This window comes from Sycon ciliatum, chromosome 1, assembly GCF_964019385.1.
Source record: "Sycon ciliatum chromosome 1, ocSycCili1.1, whole genome shotgun sequence".
Taxonomy (NCBI): Eukaryota; Metazoa; Porifera; class Calcarea; order Leucosolenida; family Sycettidae; genus Sycon; species Sycon ciliatum.
In genome coordinates this window covers 60,250,554-60,273,668 of record NC_088643.1, presented here as the reverse complement: position 1 = coordinate 60,273,668, position 23,115 = coordinate 60,250,554, and the positions used below count along the sequence as shown (strand labels likewise).

General features: G+C 48.4%; 1 protein-coding gene across 1 annotated transcript; it reads right to left on the bottom strand.

The window, feature by feature from the left end:
• Positions 1-42: 42 nt before the first annotated feature.
• Positions 43-22,240, bottom strand: LOC135804682 (ras GTPase-activating protein 1-like). Its single transcript, XM_065318605.1, has 19 exons — positions 21,831-22,240; positions 21,435-21,717; positions 19,070-19,110; positions 18,341-18,460; positions 17,461-17,541; positions 16,425-16,500; positions 15,581-15,674; positions 14,589-14,671; positions 14,311-14,384; positions 8,253-8,337; positions 5,774-6,425; positions 4,869-5,011; positions 4,548-4,663; positions 3,866-3,952; positions 3,609-3,676; positions 3,373-3,461; positions 2,279-2,356; positions 1,668-1,808; positions 43-1,118 (listed from the first exon to the last, which is right to left on the bottom strand). The coding sequence occupies exons 1-19, from the start codon at positions 22,022-22,024 to the stop codon at positions 1,062-1,064; spliced, it is 2,562 nt and encodes an 853-aa protein (XP_065174677.1). The 5' UTR covers positions 22,025-22,240; the 3' UTR covers positions 43-1,061.
• Positions 22,241-23,115: the final 875 nt, after the last annotated feature.

Genomic DNA, 23,115 nt, shown 5'->3' with positions numbered 1-23,115 from the left:
GACACACACACTCTCTCTCTCATTAGGGCTTCTCAATTCAAACTGTTTTCGGGAACTTTCCGCAAGGGTTGGCATCCAGCGAACATTATCATATCTTCACGAGACAGACAACGTGATCATGTGCAACTAAGCTTACTACTACTACTAACTACTTCGTAGTCGCTACTGAAACAGGAACAGGGATTATTATGGGAGTACAAGCAGTGGCAGCAAGCCTCAGAGAAGGCAAAGCAGTTAGCACACAGTATGCAGCACGTGTGTGTGTGTGTGTGTGTGTGTGTGTGTGTGTTGGCTGCAGCAAGTTTGTTCCTATAGCGCATCATCTGGCATGTAGACTGCTGCGGTGTTACAGTGGTGACTGGTCTGTGGCAGCGTTCATGTATGTGTGATGAGCAGCATGCTTGCAGCGGCATGGCAGAGAGTGTGCGTGAATGATGCCAATGATACGTATAATAATATCCCTAGAAAAGAAAGAGGAGGTTAAAAAAACATAGGGTGATAAATCCATATTCCCAAATATAGGGTGATAAATCCATATTCCCCCGCATCCTAATCACATAACACAGAGCTAGAGGACCAATAAGATTCGACAGACAAAAACAAGGTATAGTAGATAAATCAGAGCATGTCAACAAAAACAAAACAAAAAAAGTCTCAAGGGTCTAGCGGGAGCCTCAAGAGGTGCAACCACCATGGTAGTCATCAAGCTTTATCAAAGGTCAAGTGGTTTTCGTCAAGTCGTTAGTTAGGACAGCTGAATGATGACCAGCTCTCAAGGCAGCTGGGGACTTGCGGTAGTTTGGCAGGGGCAGGGCAGATGCAGGAGGGGGGTCTGGACCAGTACAGCAGGGTTAGCAAATTGACAAGTAACGTTTGGTTTGCCACAGTGATCATCATCTCCGTCGACGCTGCAAAACGTGATGGCAATACAGGACCGTGTCTAGAGTCGCTTATCTTCTCAGTGTTTGGCTGCCTGCAGCCCAAGTACATGTATGTCGAGTAGCATGTACGTGCGTGTATGTGCGGAGGTGAGCAGCACGTGCCAGTAACCTTCTCCCCTCCTAGCTTGAAACATGCAGCTTTTCGAGCATATCCACAAGCTTGGCGAACACGTGCGCCTGTACAATGCGACATGGCCAGCACACAGGGAGCACAATACATGACATTGTGTATTTCTTCATCACACTGAAGTACAGTCAGTGTCTAGCAATAGGAAACTTGACCTAGAGCAGAGAGAGATTTACCACCTGAAACAACATACACTATAATAAGTAATAAAGGAACCCTTCCCCACTGCAAAGTCCTGCACACACGTACATGTAGCGTAAAGTCCGCTGTAAACAGAAAACACCCACCAGCCAGTGCCAGCTATACACGACGCACCAATGCTGACCTGGGAAAGACAAACAAATACCTGCCATGCAAAATAGTGCAAACCAGCTGGGGCGGGCGTTTACTGCGAGTACAGACCAGCTGGGGGGGGAGGGCATTTACTGCGACATAAGCGTTTGCAGTGGACTCTACAGTACTTGTGTGTGTGCAGCAAGGCTCTAAAGTAGGCTCTAAAGTAGGCTTCAAGCCGAGAAAAACTACCACAGCTGGACACCATGTGGCATAGTTTGCACACAGCGATGTGCTCAACAACTTCATTGAAGTCTATTACCAACCTTGGGCTTAGTGGACTGGCTAGCCTTCTTCATCTCCGGCAGATACTCGTATGCAACACTGACCAGATTGGCAAACTCTCGGTGCGTGTTGCCCGTTATTGTCAGGGTGTTAAGGGACACCGCTGTGTCTTCCGGTGCGAGCTGTGTGTGGGTGGAGGGTAAACACAGAAGCACACACGCACATGCACGCACATGCACACACATGCGCACACACACAGACACGCACACACAGACACGCATGCACACACATGCACACACATGCACACACATGCACACACATGCACACACATGCACGCACACACCCACACCCACACCCACACACACACACACACACACACACATACATGTTCTTTGATGCACGCACACACACACACACGGCACCTGTTCTAGAAGCAAGAATGAAGAATGAACGGACAACCTCCATACCACTGAACGAGTCCAGTAAATCCTACTACACATGACATGAAGGATACACTAGTCTCGCCGATGTCACTGAGTGGCTGCATGGCATGGACCAGGACGAGACATACAGCACAACACATGTACATGCACTGCAAGTGCACTGCAAGACACACAGCACGGCACACGGCACACGTACATGAACTACTTACCGAGATCTTGTCTACAAAGTCAATCATGCCTTGCCGATGCCGCGAAATGAACGGGTTGACAACTGTCATGTACGGTTCCTGTGAATGTGTGAATGTGTGAATGGTCGTATAGGAATAGACACGTACAGACGAGGGCATGCATGCAACACACACATTATAGCAACGTACACACGAACAAAGATACCCACACGCCAAAGTACATGATCAACATGGCTTTATTTCCGCCAGCCCAAACCTAATGAGGTCTGGATTTAGAATTACTGCCGAAAGTTATGATGTCTACTGCTGGAAATCTATGCTATCGCAGGAAATAAATTAATAAACAAACTGGAACCCTGGTCATGCAGCGGAGTGTAAAAGGAGTTTAGCAATACCGCAAAGTATCGTGAGAGCGCCCCACCATTCACTCCCTTTCATGGTGGGTGTTTTTGGGAGGTAGTATCATGTCTGTAGGCCACACGACAAGTACCTTGTACACACATTGCACGCTGTGCAGTCAACCCATACGCAGTGAACCTTGGAGCTGATACGCGATCTCCAAACAAAACATGCTAAGCGTGACCTTAGTACACTAAGGTTCTCATACAGTACAAACTCAGTTGCACACTGGCATACATTTTTCATTTCCCTGGCCGTAAAATCAGACTGGGCCGCTCTCGTGGTAACGTGACAGTTTACATGTACATGTAGACTGCAGTACCCACTGCCCAGTAATAGTAGCACATGTACATGACAGTTCTAGTGCATAAAATCAAGACTACATGTCCCTGTAGACACAGACCCGCTGTAGCAAATGCTGCTACGGTTGACCACAAAGACCCACACACAACTTGTGTTATAAACGGAAACAAGGAAAATGGTAGGGCACAAGTCCACCAACTAAACCAGATTTTAAACAGTCAGACGTGCACAAGGTAGCACCAGACTGACCAGGAGTACTGAGACAGTGTGCATGTCCGACTGTTTAAAATCTGGTTTTAATACTTGGTGGACTCTAACGCATAACTTGTGCCCCGCCGTTTTCCTTGTTTCCATAATAAAAAGTGCCATGGTAGTCCTGAAGTGCTGTAGTAGGGCAGCTTTGCGGCTCTCACCTTTGCACCAAACTCCACTAAACTGGCCAGGTTCTGCAAGCCTTTGGCGATCAGTGTGAGCGTTCTTGATGCACGCTCAGACGGCTGATCTGGAAACGCACACAAAGAAGTACATACCGGTACACAAAGAAGACGGATGGGTGAGAACTTCGTTGCCAGGGCATTGCAATAGCACGTACATATTCAGTGTTCAGACCCATTGTTTACAGTACAGATCAGCAGATCAGCAGACTCACTTGTTACAAGATTGAACAGGCGTGGGTTGACCAGTGCCAGACACACAAACCGCAAGAAGAAGAAGCCTCTGCACCATCAACACAGCAGCCAAGTACAACATAGGGCAAGATTATACAAAAGTATGTAGTTAAAAGGAACAGCACAATCCCACAACCCGATTGCCATTGCTGCTATTAATTATAAACGTACACACAGTACCCCCCCCCCCACACACACACATACGTGCATGCATACACATCCATGCAGACAGACTTACGCCACTACTCTTGTCCTGACGGCCTCCTGGTCGGGGTACCTCTCCTTGACTAGTTTCTGCAGTGAATAGAAGACCTCTCGCAACGCCCTACAACAACGACAACAATAACAGCAGTACCGTTAACAACAGCGGTGGCGCATGCGCACAGGTGATGACATGTGTCAACAATCGCACCGACTAAGAGTTCCACTGCCATCCACTGGGTGCAAGCACACTGATCCTATAATTGCATACACACCACGCATCATTGCACACTGTGTCAGAATATCCCATTAACACCCAGACCATTGTGACACATCACAACCTGTGTACAGGTGTACGCGTGACAGGAGAGGAATACACTGAATAATTGTGTTAAGATACCCCCGGGAACATGTGAATAGACACAGTACAGGAAGTGTGTCTGGCACACAGCACCACAGGCAGCAACACAGACAGCACTGTTCTACTGGTGCTGCATGCTACTGCAATATATGTACAATCATGCATGTCTCCTAACACAGCACACACTTGCAAACATGAGTGGTGGCACGGTGTTGCTGTGCAAGCATGCATGGAGCAACACGAGCATGCCCCCCCCCCCCCCACACACACATGTATGTTCATGCACCCGTGTAGACACAAACATGCACATACACGCAGATCCCAACCGTCAGCTTCAAACACTCCTATCTCAACTCACCTGTCAATAGTGTCAGCGCTGGAAAAGACCCGGTCTAACATCTGACCCATGAACTTGGTCAGATTTTGCAGATTATGATCAATATCCTCGCCCTTGTCAAGGCGATTCGGATCAAGCTACAGGAAAAAACAAAAAGAGCAAATGAAATTAATGGAAACTGACCTTCTGCCTCAGCAAACCAACACACACACACACACACACACACACACACACACACACACACACACACACACACACACACACACACATGGACAATCACAAATGTAAACACACACATTTTCTCTCTCTCACACACACACACACGTACACGAACAGACATACCTCACAGTGGGGATTGCTGGCAATGATGTCGTTGACAAATGTCTTGACCGTGCCGTGCAGGAAAGGCATGGCAACCATCTTCATGTACTCATCAATAGCTGTGCTGGCCACGGAGTTACTGCGGAATAGTGTAGCTGGATCCTCTGTATGTCAGCACACGCACACACACACACACACACACAGTGACACATACACACACACACACGCACATATTGCACACGTACACAAGGGTAGAGGACAGTCAACAACAAGGGACTAAAAGCAAACAGTAAGACAATTGTTGTGCCAGGACTAGGGACTGGTAGAAGTGCAGGAATGGCAACAGAGCATGGTCTTGGCTACTCTACAGTAGCTGCAGGTATTCAAGTTTTACTTCAGCACAGCAAAGTACAGGCAGAATGGGACAGGAAAATTCCACTGCACCCAAACCAACCGGAATAGCATAGCACTGGAGTATGGATGCCATAAGTAGACAAGGCTTTGCAAACAATGGCACGTTGTAGAGAAAAAGCAGCCGGCTTGCCAAAGCTGCAACACACAATATGGCTGTGTCCATAGTTGCACAAACAAACAGCATACGGCGGCACGCTCATACAGACCACCACTACCATCGTTGCCTGCCCCCTCCATACACACCATTGGACGCCCATCGCCGGAGGCGATGATAGCGATGCTACAGCAGAAGCCATAGCAGCTTGTGCTGGGATTGCACCATTCAACAGCTTGCAAGGCTGAAGAATTGACTGCCACTATTCAGCCTGGTCTACACCACACAGCTATGAAGTGGCTTTTTCTGGCCAGGGAATCCCTACTTTTTGGTCTTTTTCATTTTTTCCATTTTTTCACGCACACACATCACACACACACACACGCACGCACGCACACACCACAAATGTCTTACTTACCATGCGAGTTGACCTCTTTCTCGGCCAGGTTACTGAGCAGCACGCGGATACCGGCCGGACAGTCCATGAAGATCTTCATCAGCGAGCCGATGAGACTGCGCCGGTCCTTGATGACTTCACCCAGACACGTGATGGCCTCCATGTCATTGGCCACCAGGAGATCCTTGAGCGGCAGGTACTCCCCCTCAGGCAGCACGACGTCGCACTGGTACTTGACGCGCAGTCTCAACGTGCCCAGGTTGACCTTGCTCTTGCTGCCCTTGTCGTGCGGCTTCAGCTCGTACCACTCCTCCGTCGTCGTCCGGTTGGGCAGCTGCGTCAAGTCGACGCTGACCTTGCCCACGACGGAATCCTTGACGCGCTTGTGCTTGTTGAGGATGAGAATGGCCAGTGTGCTGATCTCCTTGTTCAGGCCGCTGAACACAAAGTCCTCATCCCAGGCTATAGGCGGCGCACTGCCCTCCAGGCATGACGTCTTCGCCACGGCAACGTCGTTCAGCGAGATCAGGCAGTACGGCCGCGAGCAGTTCTTCGGGAACTTCTGCGTGTCGAGAACGGTCAGGCGGATGTTGCAGATCTCCATGTGAGAGCCCTTCTGGCCGCCGAAGCGCTCCGCATTGAGACACAGCGGCTCTAGCACAGTCATCCACTCCTGCACATATGATAAGCCAGTAAGGTACACACACCCACACCCACATGCAGACACAGACATGCAGACACAGGCATGCAGACACACACATGCAGACACACACACACACACACAAACACAGACCAATGCAAATCAGTCACCAGTTTCGGGGGGGGGGGGGGGGGGGGCTTTCTCTAAAGCTTGCTTCTGTGTAGCCAGATTGCAGCTTGCACTGTGTGGAAGCAAGGAGTACCACTATGACATTCCCTGAAGCCAGCATTGGGATTAAGAGTGTGATGAGCTATGCAGATACTGAGAGAGACCTGCAGGAGCAGGACATGACCTGTGCAGAGCACAGCTGTCTTGAAAGATCATTCTCCAGGTGATCAGTGCTACTGTTGTTGTGCATGAAGTTATGTGTTTGTGTGCCTTATGTATTGCATGACAGACATTCCTTACTAACACACACACACACACACACACACACACACACACACACGCACACACACAACACAGGAAGTACTTGCCGCAGCATGCATGCACGAACACAGGAAGCACACATCAAGGAAATATCATAGGCTGGAAAAGCACAGCGTGACACCAGTCATCACTGGTACCTCGACATGCACACACAAACGTACACACATCAATTCCTGCCCCCTGGGCTAGCTGTACAGGTTGTAGCTCATCTGTTTCCCTTCTTTTGTCACTCAATTGTATCCATCTCTACATTGCCTTTCAGTGTACTTGCTAACACCCCCTCCCCTTCCCTCAGGGAATGCAAGCAGTGTTTGAGGAAACAATGAAGATACGGTGCTAACTCGACTTGCCAATCAGAATGCACATCATGAGAAAGCATTCAATAGAGTACAGTCCCAATATAGCCCAAGTCTACTAAACTATAACTGCATAGTGCAATCAGTAAGAGATCACACTAACTATCCAACCAACACTAGCAGGCAGTGCAGAAGTAGAAACTGCACTGCATTGCCAACAGCAGGCATAGCAGTAGAAACTGCACTGCATTGCCAATAGCAGGTGCCATCATGAATTCATGATATGAGCAGAGTGGACATTACCAACTGACCGTCATTGGCATGCTGCAAAGTGCTGCAGCTGCTGACAAGTGGTGTCTGCGGCCATTGCCAGGCTGGCATGTGAGAGCCATCATCAGTGTGTGACAGTGACACAGACACACCAGACACTATGACTGCTATTCCTCCAGCACCACTGCACACCAGCACTGCACACCACTGACTGTACTTCCACCAGGTCCAACTCAAGCAGAAACAGCAGGCTCAGCAGCTGAGGACAAGGACTTTGAAGAGGCTGGACTGGACGGGCATCAGCGTGACACCTGAGCCAGGAGGAGCAGTTCTGGGCAGTGGGAATGATCCAGAGAAGCTGTCACCTTCAAGCATTGACAGGCACCTCCAGAGTCCTACTCCATCCGCATCCAAAACTTGAAACCTTACTGAATGAAGCTCAGCCTAATCTAGACTACAACTGTTGTAGTGACTTGAGGAGAGGCACTTGTCGGGTCATGAAACTGCTAAGTGGTGGCAGAGAAGGGTAGGGTAGGGCGCCAGCAAACCATGTAACCAACACTGGTCACATGCACATGCCAGAACAGTAGCAGCAATACCTTACGGCCACTTTGCCTGACCAGAGCAGCTGCCTGGTATTGGACAGACCGCAGACGCACATGCTTCAGTGACACACAGCTATGCTCAGCAAAATAGCAATCAAGCTTGGCACGTCCCGAAATCCTTTCTCCTTCCAAGGCAGCACCAGGGAGAAACAAACAGACAGTCCAAGTACTGAACAGCTAACAGTCTTGAGCAGACCCACCTCTTTGTCTTCCGGTGACTGGCAACATAAAAAGAATGAGGAGACCTCCGCAAACGACCTGATCACCAGCTGAAAGCAGTTGGACCTACACACAGCAGGGTCACACCATGGATACACACAGGTACATAGGCACACCGCACAGCATACCACACGCATGTACATGTATACACAAGCAGCAGCAGCCGGAAACAAGGGATGAGCATGAGTGAGCCCGAGTACACTCTTCCCACAGGGAAGCACAGTTGACCTACCAACTCACAGCTTATGCAGCCTACAGGCCAGAGCACAAGAATAGCAACAGCAGCAGCAGCATAGTATTATGCAGTACTAGTATACGGATGTACTGCGGCTTGCAACAGACACCCGCACTCACAATAACTAACAGCCTAGCATAACAGTACTCACTACTGTAATCATGAGCTGTCTGCACTAACCCCGACTGGTACAATTCTCAGGTCTTGTCAGGATTCAGCATACACCAGACTACCGGGCCAGAGAGCAGGGCACTGAAACTCTTCCTTTTGGATAAACCTTTCTCCTTGCTAGCAACTGATCAATGGCCTAGCCTCTGGCTGCGCATCAGCAATTAATTACGTGGACAGGGTATGGACAGCACCGAGATGTGTGGTCCATTGGCTGTACAAAGTCACTAATCACTGCAGGCCGGAATACCCAAGACAGGCATAAGTGTTCTGTCCTGACTAGCTGAAGATCACGACTTACAGATAATGATCGAGGATCACGACATAGGTATTATACATGTACTGCACATTTGGAAGAGCGAGTCCGACGATTATGGTTATGAGCTTTTACTGTGCGGGTCTGATACGGTCTATGACAAACTCAGTAACAATTTGACAGTCACTGTACGCACTGGAATGAATAACAGCTACTCCATGATGGATACATGTATGCCCTATGCCCTGCAGCATAGCCAGTCAAAATGACATCGACCGAACAGCTTACGGGTCGTCAAGACTCAAGACCGTGAAAGGGGGATAAGGAGATACGCGCAATGATAGGGAGAACAGTGTCCGAGGCACTGTTGCCAGTGATGGTCGTAGTATTGGCTGTTGCTGCCACAGCTGCTGCTGCTGCTGCCGTTGTTCGTCGATGAGTTTGTACAAATGCGGGGCTCATCCAATGATTGAATCAAAGACAATGACCTATCCAGCATGACAACACGCGGGACAGCTGGGGCAATACGGCACGAAAACTGACGCCGAGCACGGCACGCAAAATGGAGTCACGAGAGCAGACTGCAGGACCGACGTAAATACCCTACAAGCGCTACCCTAATATCCCTATCACCACTCACCGGCGTCCATCGTGTAGCCTCTACAGTCGACCTGATCCCGTCGTCGTGCCAGTGTGTATGCTACAATTCTACAAGGTGACTACACCGTGTCCACGATCGTACGAGTCGATTGAGTGATGGTTCCGTCGACGAAAACAAGTAACATTAGTTACACCGAGCTAGACATAGCGATGTATGCAACAAGCCTGACACGATTCCCAAGCGGCATGGCCTTCACGATGAAAGCCTGAGCAAAGTGAGCGGCCGGGAACGTCTAAAAATGCCGCCGTGTCTCGTGATTGAAGCTCTTCCAGTACCGCCAGCAAGTCACACATTAGCCGCTCGAACCATAGCTTCGAGGCGAAGCGGCATCCGCGACGAAGCGCTCTCCAGTTTCCAAGCAGTCTTGTGTAGGATGTCCTTCTGATCTACACGATAGTGCCGGTGATGGAGGTAAAGAAGATCAAGGAGAGCGAGAGCCGACTCAGGAGCACGAAGGTACGCGTACCCTGCGGAGTTGGAGCCGCGGGGAAATGGCAACCGCTTCTCTAAGCGAACTTTCTCTCAAGTGTCCTGTCAAGACTCAAGACTAGAGTGAGCTGACCAGAAGAAGATGACCATTGAGGGGAGGAGAAAGGCTATAGCAGCAGCTAGGTGTTATGATTACTCCTGGTTGGGTATCGAATTTATGGGTTGAAACTGTGAAGGTGTTGATGGATCTAAGCTAACGCTAGGAACTGAACAATAGATCGTTTTCACCACAATAATTCTTCACCAGACGCAACGTATTACTTTCTACGAGTAGATTCAAAACAAGTCCACGACCACTTCAATGCCTATGTGCCGACGAACCTAAGTCCTTGTTGAGAGTTCGGAAACTGTTACTTGATGCCAGGCAGTGGGTCGACGAGGTAGAGTGCAGAAGTACGAACCTAGGCTCCTAGCCCAAGACTGGCAAGAGTGCAAGACGTCGTCCCAGCTCTGCTGCTTGAACAGGGTGCGAACCGGATAACCGTGCTATGTTCGCCCAGGCTTCGCAAGCGAGAACATCGACGATTGAATTATTTCGTGTACTAGTAGGTCTACATCACTTGTGCTACACTGCTTGGCTGTAGTAATGACTATTGTCATTGATTTGTCTTCGTAGCATCTTTATACGATTCGTAGTATATCTGCGAAATAAGCAAGCCCTGACACTGCACTGGAGAGCAATGCAAGTGTCCGACTAGTGTTCGTGGAGACCGCAGCAACAGAGTGAGCCACGACGTGAACAAGTCCAGTCACCTTTGTACCTTGAACCGCGTGTGCGCATATCGAGCATGCGAAGTCTTATCTACCGAATCCCAAGGAGAGAAGAAAATTTGGCCGTGCTACTTCGTAACACCAAGGCAGTAGATCCACTACATGACCATGAATGATAACTGTGAACTAACATGTGTAGTAGAGTCTACTAAAACATCTACTTCGAAGTAGATGGTAAGTACATGTATGTAGATGGTTTGGCATTGGCAGTAGATCAACACAAAGTACAGGCAGCAAGGACGTAGGATTACTGGTCAGTTAGGGTCGATCAATAAGAATATGCTAAGGGGCCCTCCTTCGGGTGCATGTGTAGGAAAGGTTCATGCTACGCAAGGAACTTTATAAAAGTTTGACACCAGGACAACAGTGGCAGAGCAGATGTAGTGTCAGTCCGTTCAATAACACAATATCACACAAGTCACTACACGCAGGTTTTCCATGGAACACACATTCAGCCACGCACATGAACGCATTCAGCCACGCACATAACGCATTCATGCCAACAAACTACCTCACTAGTCTGTAGAACACACTTACAGTGACTGCCTGATCCAAACACATACTGGTAACCGCAGCAAAAGCTGTCCGAACATGAACAGCTCTGTAAGGATGCAGAATACTACTACCAGTAAGTCAATGGTTCCGGGGCTACCATCTACAGTCTACACTAACTTCAAGTCTAAGTCTTACTACACTACTCTACAGTCTACAGTCCGAATGTCATACCGGGTAGTATGCATGTACACTCTAAAGCTATGCTATAGGCCAAGTAAACACACACAAGCCTACTGCATGTAACAGTGGCCTGTCGTCTGTTTGAAGAAGAATTGCCGGGGGTGTCCATACAGCACATTTGCAGTCTGTGCTGACTGCATCGAGTATAGGCAATGCATACACACACAGGAAAGAGCGGGTCTGCTCTACCCCACCTCCTACATACTGCATCGGTATACGGTACGTTAGAAAGTGGATCACTAACATACTGTGCTGCATACCCCGCAGGACCGCAAATGACAATGAATGCTAGTGAGTGCCAAACCAGTCCCACTGCACGGACCATATTCTCTGGAAGAAAAGAGTCCTGGAATTTGGTCAAGGCGTTGTCAGAGAATCTGCTACATGTACAGACATATGAAGTGCTGATACGGTGTACACGCACTGACATACTCATGCACCATGGGGCGGTGCAGACAGTGCCTGTGTGCACTACACGGAGTGCTTGCTCAAACTGCGTAACAGTGCATGTTTGCTCTCAGGACATACATGCCGCGCACCACAGTTAGTTGTGTTGATGGCCACCACAGGGCTGCTTGAACTGTTACTGTCGTGTCAGCACTGTAGCAGTAGTCAGCTGATGAAACAACGTGCCGTCGGCATGTACATGTACGCTATGGTTGTGCCTATGGCCATCAAAAGACCACATTAAAACTATTACAGTTAGTACTGTGGCATTAGTGAGCTGTCCATCCACATGTACATGAATGTACCGTACTACTGCAAGTGCAGGGTAATGTGTAGTGCAACAACAGCATTTCCATAGACTGTTTCTCGTGAAATTGGAATATGCGTTTAGCTGGACGGCTTACCGCAGCTAAAAGGGTATTGCACCACCATCTACAAAGAATGAGTTCAGCTGTCTACACTTGAACAGGAAGCTCCGGAGAGAAGCACAGCTATGCAAACTGGTGCCACAGCTGACAGGACTGGAGAGGATGTCAACCTGCACAGTGCCGGTGCATTGGGATCAGTGCAGACAGCAGCGGGCAGATGTGTCCACCTCGCCGCACTATGCAACAGCGCAAGTGTCATGTGCATGCCACTGAACTGGCACATGTATTCACAGCTGTCACTAGTACTGTGCATGCACTGATCAATTGTGCCCAGAGCACCATTCATTGCAAAAATCTCCTTCAGAAGCCACGGAGTCCTGTCCACCGCACATTCGGTCACTTCGGACGCACGTATGTCACCCGTAAGCAATACCAGTAGACACAACACGGCCAAGAGGTGATCGCGATAACTTTCACTTGATCAAACTGGTCGGCACCGAGCACTCAATCCCACTGTGAATTTCACAACTGACCTAGCGCTCCTATACCCAAGGGAGAGTGTAATTCATCGTATCTGGCTTTGATACTGGTGTTTGCCTCGACCGAATTCACTCGAGTCAACGGAGCACCAGAGGACAGACCACCCACGGTCACGGTTATACAATCTCAGGCAGCCAGATCAATGGGTATGATGTGTGACAGTAACACCAGTACTCTTATCCTGCTATCAACTCCACAGACATAACAAAGCCGACCGCAGTGAGGTAGCTGCAAGTGAAGCCACTCAGAGTAATCAATAGTTGTGGAGCTTAGTCACACAAGCTCTGAGCCGTGCCGAGTCGTTCTTCACCACGGTTGTTCTCATTTATGTAACAAAGTCATCGTGTACTTTAATGACTGTACACTTTCCAATGGCTACACAGATCTACTTGTATGATAGTGGTCTTGAGGACAAAACACCTCCGGCTAGAGTAAATGTGCATGTATGTACACCCGTCCTGATGACATTCACCAGTGTCTATGATTTCATTGAACAAAGACATCCATAGCTGCATGATGCACCGACAATTATATATACACAGTGCTACTAAACACATGCTGCTAGTGCGTGGCCTGGGAGTTGTGCTTCCATGTGTGCGTCTCGGAAACTAGACTGGACCCATCCAAGTCGAAGTCAAAACACATGCAGAGAAGAAAGCCATGGTCACGAGCAAGACATGGCGTAGTTGGAGAGACTGATGACTACAATGCTCAAAGCCTAGCATACATGTACATGTACATTGTATACCATTTGGAAGGTGGTATGGTCATGTGATATTCGCCAGATTTACTTCTCTGTTTGATTCATCAGCCACATGTTGTGTACATGTACTATGGTTTTAACTTGTGAGTCCCCACATAAAGTGCTCAGATAAAACAGCACTGCTGGGTTGATACTCTTGAAGATATCATACAGTGCATGACGCCCGATTGAGATACTCGTCGAAACCAGGGCATTGAGTATGGCCTATCTCAGGGCACTGTTCATCGCAGCCGTCCCGGATCTATGGCAGAGCCAGTGCTCACGCTGCACCCAGTATTATGTATGCTGGCACCTACGAGTTCACAGTTGACGGTCCGGTGCCGACAGCAGCGTGTCATGTGCCGACAGTTACCAGTACAGTGTGGTGACAGTCACCCAGTTCAGTGTGGTGATAGTTAGAAGATAGCAATGCTTGGGGGGTTTGTGCAGCAGCCATTATCCCCCGAACACACACCAGGGCGACTGGGAAGAGGGGGATGGCGAATTGGACAGGGCAATCCCACATTGAAACAAACTCAATTCTCCCTCTTTCTGTCTCTCCACTGGCGTAGCAGTCAGTCAACCTATTATCTAGATCAAATACTAAGTTGTGACAACGTTGCTTACCTGCCGTGTAAAGACTCGTGGACGTTGTACAGGTTGCAGAAGTTCAAGTCAATGAGACCTTTAGGATGAGATGACTGAATGAGAACAACAGAAGAAGAACAAACAGAACAAGGAGGGGAGGGGTAGACAAAGTTCTCAGGAAGAGAGCAAGCAGTGGCTGCATGATGCGACCATATAAGGCATGCAGAAATTCGAAAACTGGCTGTAGCGCTGCATCCCTTCAGCTGCTGATGATCTGGAAAATAAGACCTAACATGGCTGGCTAGATAAAGAAATACCTTGTCACTTTCGAAGAAAAGAAGATGACGTTCAGAAACTTTCAGAGAGAAGTAGAACTCCTTCCACTTCTTTGAGTGGCCCACTGGATACAGAACGAGAACACGGGAAGGAGCGAGAGAGAGAGAGAGAGAGAGAGAGAGAGAGAGAGAGAGAGAGAGAGAGAGAGAGAGAGAGAGAGAGAGAGAGAGAGAGAGAGAGAGAGAGAGAGAGAGAGAGAGAGACAGAGAGACAGAGAGAGACAGAGAGAGAGAGAGAGAGAGAGACAGAGAGTCATAGAGAGAGAGAGACAGAGAGAGAGAGAGAGAGAGAGAGAGAGAGAGAGAGAGAGAGAGAGAGAGAGAGAGAGAGAGAGAGAGAGAGAGAGAGAGAGAGAGAGAGAGAGAGAGAGAGAGAGAGAGAGAGAGAGAGAGAGAGAGAGAGAGAGAGAGAGAGAGAGAGAGACACACACACAGAGAGAGACAGAGAGAGACAGAGACAGAGAGAGACAGAGAGACAGAGACAGAGAGACAGACAGACAGACAGAGAGAGACAGAGAGACAAATAGAGACAGAGAGCGTGAGTGTGAACTTTGAAGGGTACTGGACAAGCCTAAATTCTAGCAGAGTCAGTGGTCAGACAAAAGCAAGCAAAAGAAATGATAGTGGTCAGACAAATGCAAGCAAAAGAAATGTCACGCACCCGCACGCACACACACACACACGCACACACACACACACACACACACACACACACACACACACACACACACACACACACACACACACACCGTGAGCTCGACACAACCACCAAGTACCTCTTTCAAATGCGTTCAACTGTCGAGCACTCCAAACCATACACAGCTACACTAGCGTGATACGGTAAGATGATCAACTTTTAAAAAGTACATTAGGTACATGCTATAGACAGTGGACGTAAAAGTTGAGCCCTCATACAGCTTTTTTGCTACACCAACACAGTCTGTTACACTATACTAGAAGCTCTTTCTCCTCACCTTTCTTTGTCAGGTATCCCTCCTTGCAGACACCGCCGTTGGGTTGTTGCACAGCCTTTGAAACACCCAGCTCCAATGTGATGTACTCCTCCGTCTGAACACCAACAGAATAATCCCGTTCACTGATCAGCTCTATGGAACGTGTGTACAGCTGCTGTTCACTCACAGGCGCTACGGCAGGATTCAGACCGTGCCCGAACTCCATTTCCAGTGAATGAGCATGCCAGTTAGCAGGGAACTGAAATACTAGCATGGAGGACGAGACATGCTACCTCCGACTACAAGTCATATGAGGATCAAGCTGTCAGAGCTGTGAATACATGCGCATGTATGCAACTAACTCTGGCACGTACAGGAACTGCAGCAATATTCCTCTCACCTCCAGGTCCAGGTGACTAAGTAACAGTTTGCACACTCTGTAAACGCTACTTCTTTCTATTGAAGTATGCTGCAGCCTTGACCAAGCCATGAGGCTACTCGCCTAGCATGCATGAGATATTCATGAGGCTATCTGCATGAGATATTCTGGAAACTCTCCACTAGGCTTAGTGATGTGACTCACACATGTACTATTTCATATGCAGCGCTGACCATACGTGTGGTGTATGCCTATCAGTTCTTGTGCGTGTGAGTAGCTATGCCACCACAGCCAGCACTGCATTCTAGAGGGAAAGGCCTGCACACGGTACACATAGTCTATACACAGTTCACTCACGCCCACCCACCCACACACACAAAAGCACTCACACACCCACACAAAAGCACTCGCACACCCACACAAACACACTCGCACACCAATCCACCAACTCACATCGCCACAGACACACCCACGCATGTCACCTACCTTCACTACAGGGTCCATAAGGTACACGTTAGCTGCAATCTGGCATTGCCGGTAGTGAGCGATTATGTCATCAAGACTGGAGGAGATGCATAGAGTGGCACGTGCAACAGCGCAAAACAATGGGTTTAGAGTCCCAGAGCAAGAAGAGGGATTAGAGAGGCTAGGATAATACATGACATTGTCTAAACACAATACAATGTATCTCCACTCCCCGTGCTGCACTCACTGTCTTGGTTGTTTGCATTTAGTTTTACTGTTTCACCCTGATAGTGTGCCATGCCTGAAAATTTGGTGAACCTTCTGTGGAGTTTGCTGCAGAGAGTTTGTACTGAGTAGAGTAAAGCGTCACTTTGACCGAAAATAAGTCTGAGCGAATTCCACCAGACCCATTTAGTTGCAGTCCCTTGACCAAGTTCTTCATAGAGCCTCAATTGATCGCCCATTATCGAAGTTAACTTTCTATTTCTGGCTTCGTTCTATCCACAATTTGTCCCATGTCGCATCCTTTCAATGCAAGTGTCCTTCTGCTACATCTCTCATCGTGCAGACTCAGGAATTGGGGAAGGAAAACCTGTCGTGAACCTGACATGCTTTTCTTTCAAGGCCAACACTGGTGGAGAAATGAACGTGTGATCGTCACCAGTTGGCTCCTTTTCCTTGCAAACATAACTGCAGAGGAAAGGAGCTCGTATCGACAGGAATCTCAAAACAAGGGTCAATTTCTCAAAGAAAGAAGACCAGGGAGTTTGAAAGCACGTGTTCATCTTTCAGTCATTCAGCTGGCACCGAGAATGCAGCGTGACCAGACAGTCAGCTAGTGCCGCCGAATGCTACTGACAAGACACGAAGCGTTCCACTTGGTCAGCAAGAAGCTGGGCCAGTGGGACCATGGTCTCAGCCAGGTGTCTTTGGTTGATTACAGCAATAGCAGCAGCAGCAGCAGCAGCAGCAGCAGCAGCAGAGCTGCAAGCAGGAATAAGACCAGACTTCATATACTGTACATGTAGCTATAATGCAATGGGACGTGTGACCTCACCTTCTGTATGCCTTCCCGCCAATGTTGAAAAACCTGAAGTCCTGGCGAATCCGATATCTCTGCACAGTGCTGTCTCCAATGCTGTCCCAGGAGAAAACACACACATGCGCGCGTGTACGCACACACACACATACACCTTGACCTTTCACGCAATGCTACGGCAGAAGCCATAGCAACTTGTGCTGGGATTACACCATTCAACAGCTTGCAAGGCTGAAGAATTGACCGTCACTATTCAGCCTGGTCTACACCATACAGCTACTTGGAGTGACATTTTCTGGCCAGTGAATCCCTATTTTTGGTCTTTTCATTTTTTTTCCCGCACACACATCACACCACATACCATCCCTATTTTTGGTCTTTTTCTTTCTTTTTTTTCCCACACACACATCACACCACATACTCCGGCATGCACTGGCTGTTGGTAAACGCCCAGGAGAATGAAAGAAAAGTCAGGAAGAGTCTGAGAAAGAGAAGAAAGACGTGTGTGACCATAATCGTCGGGAATCGAACCCGCAATCTATCGATTGGAAATCGCTGCACATACCACTGCACCATATGGGACACACACACACACACACACACAACTCCAGCATCACTCTTAAATTATGCACCGACCCCCCTAACAAAGTCTGGTATTAAACCGCAGGCGGAAAAAATGGGGAGTTGCATTTACACAATACAACATGCGCAGACATGTACACGTAACGTGCACGTGCCTTTTACAAGAGATTTCCAATTTTCCAAGGGAAAAGGGGCACCCTAGGCCTAGTACCCTCCTCACCATCCCTCCCCCCCCCCCCCCCCTCAACCTTGGCTTGGCTACATGCCTGGGGACATGCCTGGAGATGTAGGGGAAATGAGCAGGTCAAGGACTTACTGCACCATGAGGGAATAGTCACCCTGAGCTTCACTTGGTCGAATGAGAAAGCTGCCCACCATTCCATGTGTCTGAACATAGGACATGGCATGCTGCTTGGACAGTCCGGAGAAGAACCACCTAGCCAAGGACAACATAACATTCGCAACTGTCAACAAGTACATTTCCTGTCCTGGAGGTGTCACCGTGAGTTGTTTCTTCGAAGGAGTCACACCCTTCGAGTGTGTCTGTTTTCGATAACAAAGGCAGTAAATCTGGCAACAGTTGAAGCCAAAGATCTGTAGGACTTTGGCACAATGTGTGCATGTGCATGCAGGTATACGAGCATGTGCATTTTGAACACTGTGGTTTAATTAACACCTCCTGCATACAAGCTTCACTGTGCAGAGATGAACACTGCTATTCAAAGTTGACCTCGATGAGACCAACTACAAATTGCCAATATGCCTAAACTTCAAAGCAATGAAGTACTTCGAAGTACTGTCCATTGCCGCAATAGTATCCAATGACATACAGAGTCGCTTTTGGTGTCGGTCACACACACACACACACACACACACACACACACACACACACACACACACACACACACACACACACACAGGGGAGAGGGATAAAGCTGCTAAACACGTTGCTGACAGTCTAATCCAGCTCGTGTGTGTGTACAAGCGTGCACATATGTACATGTATAATTATAATTTGTGTATCAAGATGTAGCTAGCAGCTTACGGTCTGCCTTCATGTGGATCCTGCTGTGTTTCTATTATCCTCTGTGGTCACAAAAATTTTAAAGAAAGCACGCACAACACAGTGGCAGAGCATGGTGTAAGTATCTGGAATGCACATGATAATTTCCAGTCCTCACTTGGTCCCCAGGTTCCCAACAACACCACTCTAATCATAAGTTACCATTCACAGAATAATACTGATATTGATTACGTTTCTGATTCACGCCCATACTTATACACGAGAACAGAACTAAAACATAATTCGTGAACGACAGTGACTGGCTGATGGGATATGAACACAGCTACTTTGATTGAACTTCCAACATGAACGCGGACTTCGATCTGAACACTACGCTTGCAAAGAGCGACTGTACCTTCTCGAACAAAAAAATACCAGAAGCAAGTTGAGATCAGTGCATCAAAGCCCACCCCGGCTGTCGGGCTTGATCGGAAAATCAAAGCCCGCCTGGGCAAGCTTTGGTGGGATAATCAAAGCTTGTGGTGTGAGTACGGAAGTGAAGTATGCTTTGATCACCCTACCTAGGCCCTGCTAGGTGCAACGTAATTGGTCAATTCCGTGACTGCAGTCTTGTGACATGTCAGAGCAGTACTTTGCACCCACAGCGAAGAGAAAAGGATGTTGTATGCAGGGTCCTTTATACGTAGAGGATAACCCGAGTCAGAGGGTTATACCGGCTGAATATAAATCCCGACTGCGATAGCAGGAGGGATTTATATGAGGGTACGGTATAACCTGACTACGAGGGTCATATCCTACTTTACTTATGCCAGGTAATCCCTACGCATTTCCAGAACAACGAACCTATTTGGAGATCTCCTACATCATACAGTACATGAACATGTTCTGCTGGTTATCAGTTGTCAATTGAAAGTTTGGGAGTACCGTCAAAGTCCGTAAATAAATACCTGCCCGAAAGAAATACCCCCTTCATTCTTTTGGCTCTGTCTGTTGAAGTCAAGTCAAGCCCGATAAACATACTGCCCGAAATAAGTACCGGTACGGTGCGCACATGCAGCACATAGCATGTACATCGACATGAAAATGACTTCTCCACTACACACCAGTCAGGTCCGAAAGTTAGTTCGCGCCCGAAAGTCAGTACCCGCCCGAAGGTTAGTACGGGTGTGGTCACTAAATTCGAAAGTAAATACGTACTTATTTACGGACTTTTACGGTAAGTGTTACTATGACAGTATCCTGATTATGGTACAGTGCTGATTTTCACATGCGCCATCTTATAATCAGGTTTGCTTACTTGCAAGTAGATGCATTTGCATACACTGTTTTGTATCACTGTATCACACTTCAATCCATTCTAGCGTTTTCCAATCGGTTTAGGTGGATTTGAAGTACACTCTGTATCATGCACTTAGTTACGAAGGAGACAGTCTGTTGATGATCTTCAACTATTCGAAGTACAATGTACATTGCTGATCCATTCGGGATACTTCGTGGTTATTTGACGTTCTTTATCCTCAGTTTCAGTATAATAGAATACTCGGTAGACGAATTCCAGGTCATTCTTCTTTTCCATTGTGTACTGTTCCTCGTCAGTAATGCCGTTCTGTGTGGAGTGTACACGTGCATGTGGTGTATGCTGTGTCTGTTGTGAATGGTCTGTGTGCTGGAGTACTGCCGTCGTACAAGTTCACTTTCAGGCAGTGAACTTGTACGGTGGCAGTGCCCTAGCGTACGTACCGTGCACTGGGATTTATACTGGCCAATATAACCATGGCTAGACGAGCGCTGATTGGCTGAAAACAGGCCCTCCGTACCGTACCATGGTATAATGCAGTTTCAATGTAAAACGCAGTCCGCCGCATATCCAAGGCTGCATTCGATTGTAGAAACTGGATCCCGATCCCCACCGACCAGATCACTTCGATCGGACGGATACAATCGAATGTGCACAACCGATAATCCGTTTCAAGGCCTTAGCAACCGCGTTGCTACAGCTCATCCCGTAGTATCTGTACGCATTGTGGTAAACTCTTGACCTAGTGTACGCATATTGCGAGTTTTGAGTAGATGCGAGTCGTACTATCGAAATGAATCTGTCGAATCCGTCGAATCCGTCTCTGGGAGGTAGGTTGACTGGATCCGAATCCGTGCTCTCGGGATCCGGATTCGTACAATCGAACATGCACAAATTTGGCGAATCCGGGTCCGGGGCTGATGGATTCGTACAATCGAACATGCCCCAAATAACAAAAGTGTCATGCCACGCTCACATGTGAGCGTGGTATGACGCTTTTGAGAACTGCAGTGGACTTGCGAAGCGCATGGACTCATGGCGGATGCGCCAGCCGAACTAAAGTTACTTGCGGTGCAGCGCAGTACGTACCGTCTCTGGCGGCAGCGGATATTCCAACTTCTGCTCAATCAGTATGTAGGATTTGTGCGTGTAGTAACCGATCAGGTCTCCAAGGGACTCAAACTGGCGACCTCCAATGTAGTACTGACCGTACACACAGATAATGCGAAAATGGTCGAACCCGTGACGTCCCAGATAGGAGAGTGAGTAGGAACCGGGCTTGCCATTCGATTCCCGGACCAAGTAGGTACCAGGCCTTTGTCCCTGAAGCCGGCTTTCGGCACCAGGTCGGTCAAGTACTCCATGGTACCACCTGTAAAACAATAGAATCAGACGAAGACGAAACCATAAGACTCACCACCGCACTTTGCCGCGTACTCAGGATGAATTATTTCCCAACCCCAAATTTGATGAAATGTCACTCACTGATGCTCGGGTGGGGCAAACTCCGCATAGTGTTCCTCGTCGTGGCGATCATCCTCAAATGCACCTTCATCCTCTTCCAGTGCTAAAGACCGCCGGAGGTCCTCTAGATCATAATAAAGCTTTTTTCCATCGTTTATAACGAAACTGTCCGCAGCGGCTGGACTTAGGAGTTTGGGCACAGACATAAACGACATTTCGACCTGCTCATCAGCTACGAATGACAACAAAGAAGTAAGAAAACTGAACAATGCCGAGTTGCTATCTACATGTATTTGTAATTTCTACGCTCATAAACACTAAAGCACTTGAGGAACACGGTCCATTTTCCTTTTGGCCAGGTGTCAAGCTTCCGCCTGAAAAAGCTTCCCGAAAACAGCCTGTGCCTGAACAAACAGTTGCTTTCCATCAACACTCTACTGAGTCAGATCGATCCAGCGCTGTCCGCGGTCCAATCGATGTCTTCTCAGTTTCGAGACACCTGATCGAGTTCGAAGCTGCACTGGCCACGCATGTCGCATGCACGTACACACAAACAATGATACTTTGTACTCACCGTACATGTGGATTCTACACTGCATGCTATCTACAGTGACAGTGCACCATATATTATGCATATCGTGCATTGCGGCCTTGACCTGCTGACCCCAGACAAGCGATATCCCATATGCGGCCACACGTCATGCAGAATCGGCTGTGACCCAGGCCAAGCAAGGCCCGGGTCAGCCGTCAGGCCGACGGGATCCGGGACTGGGACTCGGGGCCTGTGCGTGTGTCACGGTGTCTGTGTGTGCCATCTTGTCCGATGTGATCTACTATCAGCTATCCAGCGGCCCAAACTATTAAATACTTCACAAAAAAATCGTTTCAGTCTCAAGCAGACAACCTGGATTCTTCACTACGGCCTAAAGCCTGACCTGGATTCCGCTTGTTGTCATCTTCAGTAGCTGATGGAGCGTAGCTTCTACTCTGGTTGAGGATGGTGATATCGGATCAACCTCACGCTGAGATATTCCATGCCAAAGCTACTGAGGCCCGGCATACAGGACAAGGTGGACGGTTTAAGTTTGTGAATCTCTTGATGGTGACATCCGTTCAACTTTTCAAGTCGTCTCTACTTACTGAAGCAACCGCACAGTCTACTCACTCTGGGGGCATCAGCGTCCGCCAGAGCTGCAGAGCCAGACTGGTTGCGGTGGTCCAGCAAATGGGCACAAACGCTGCACCGCCGCACCCAGTTGTTCAAGACATGACTGACCGCCGAGCGCATTTACCGTCATAACGGTGA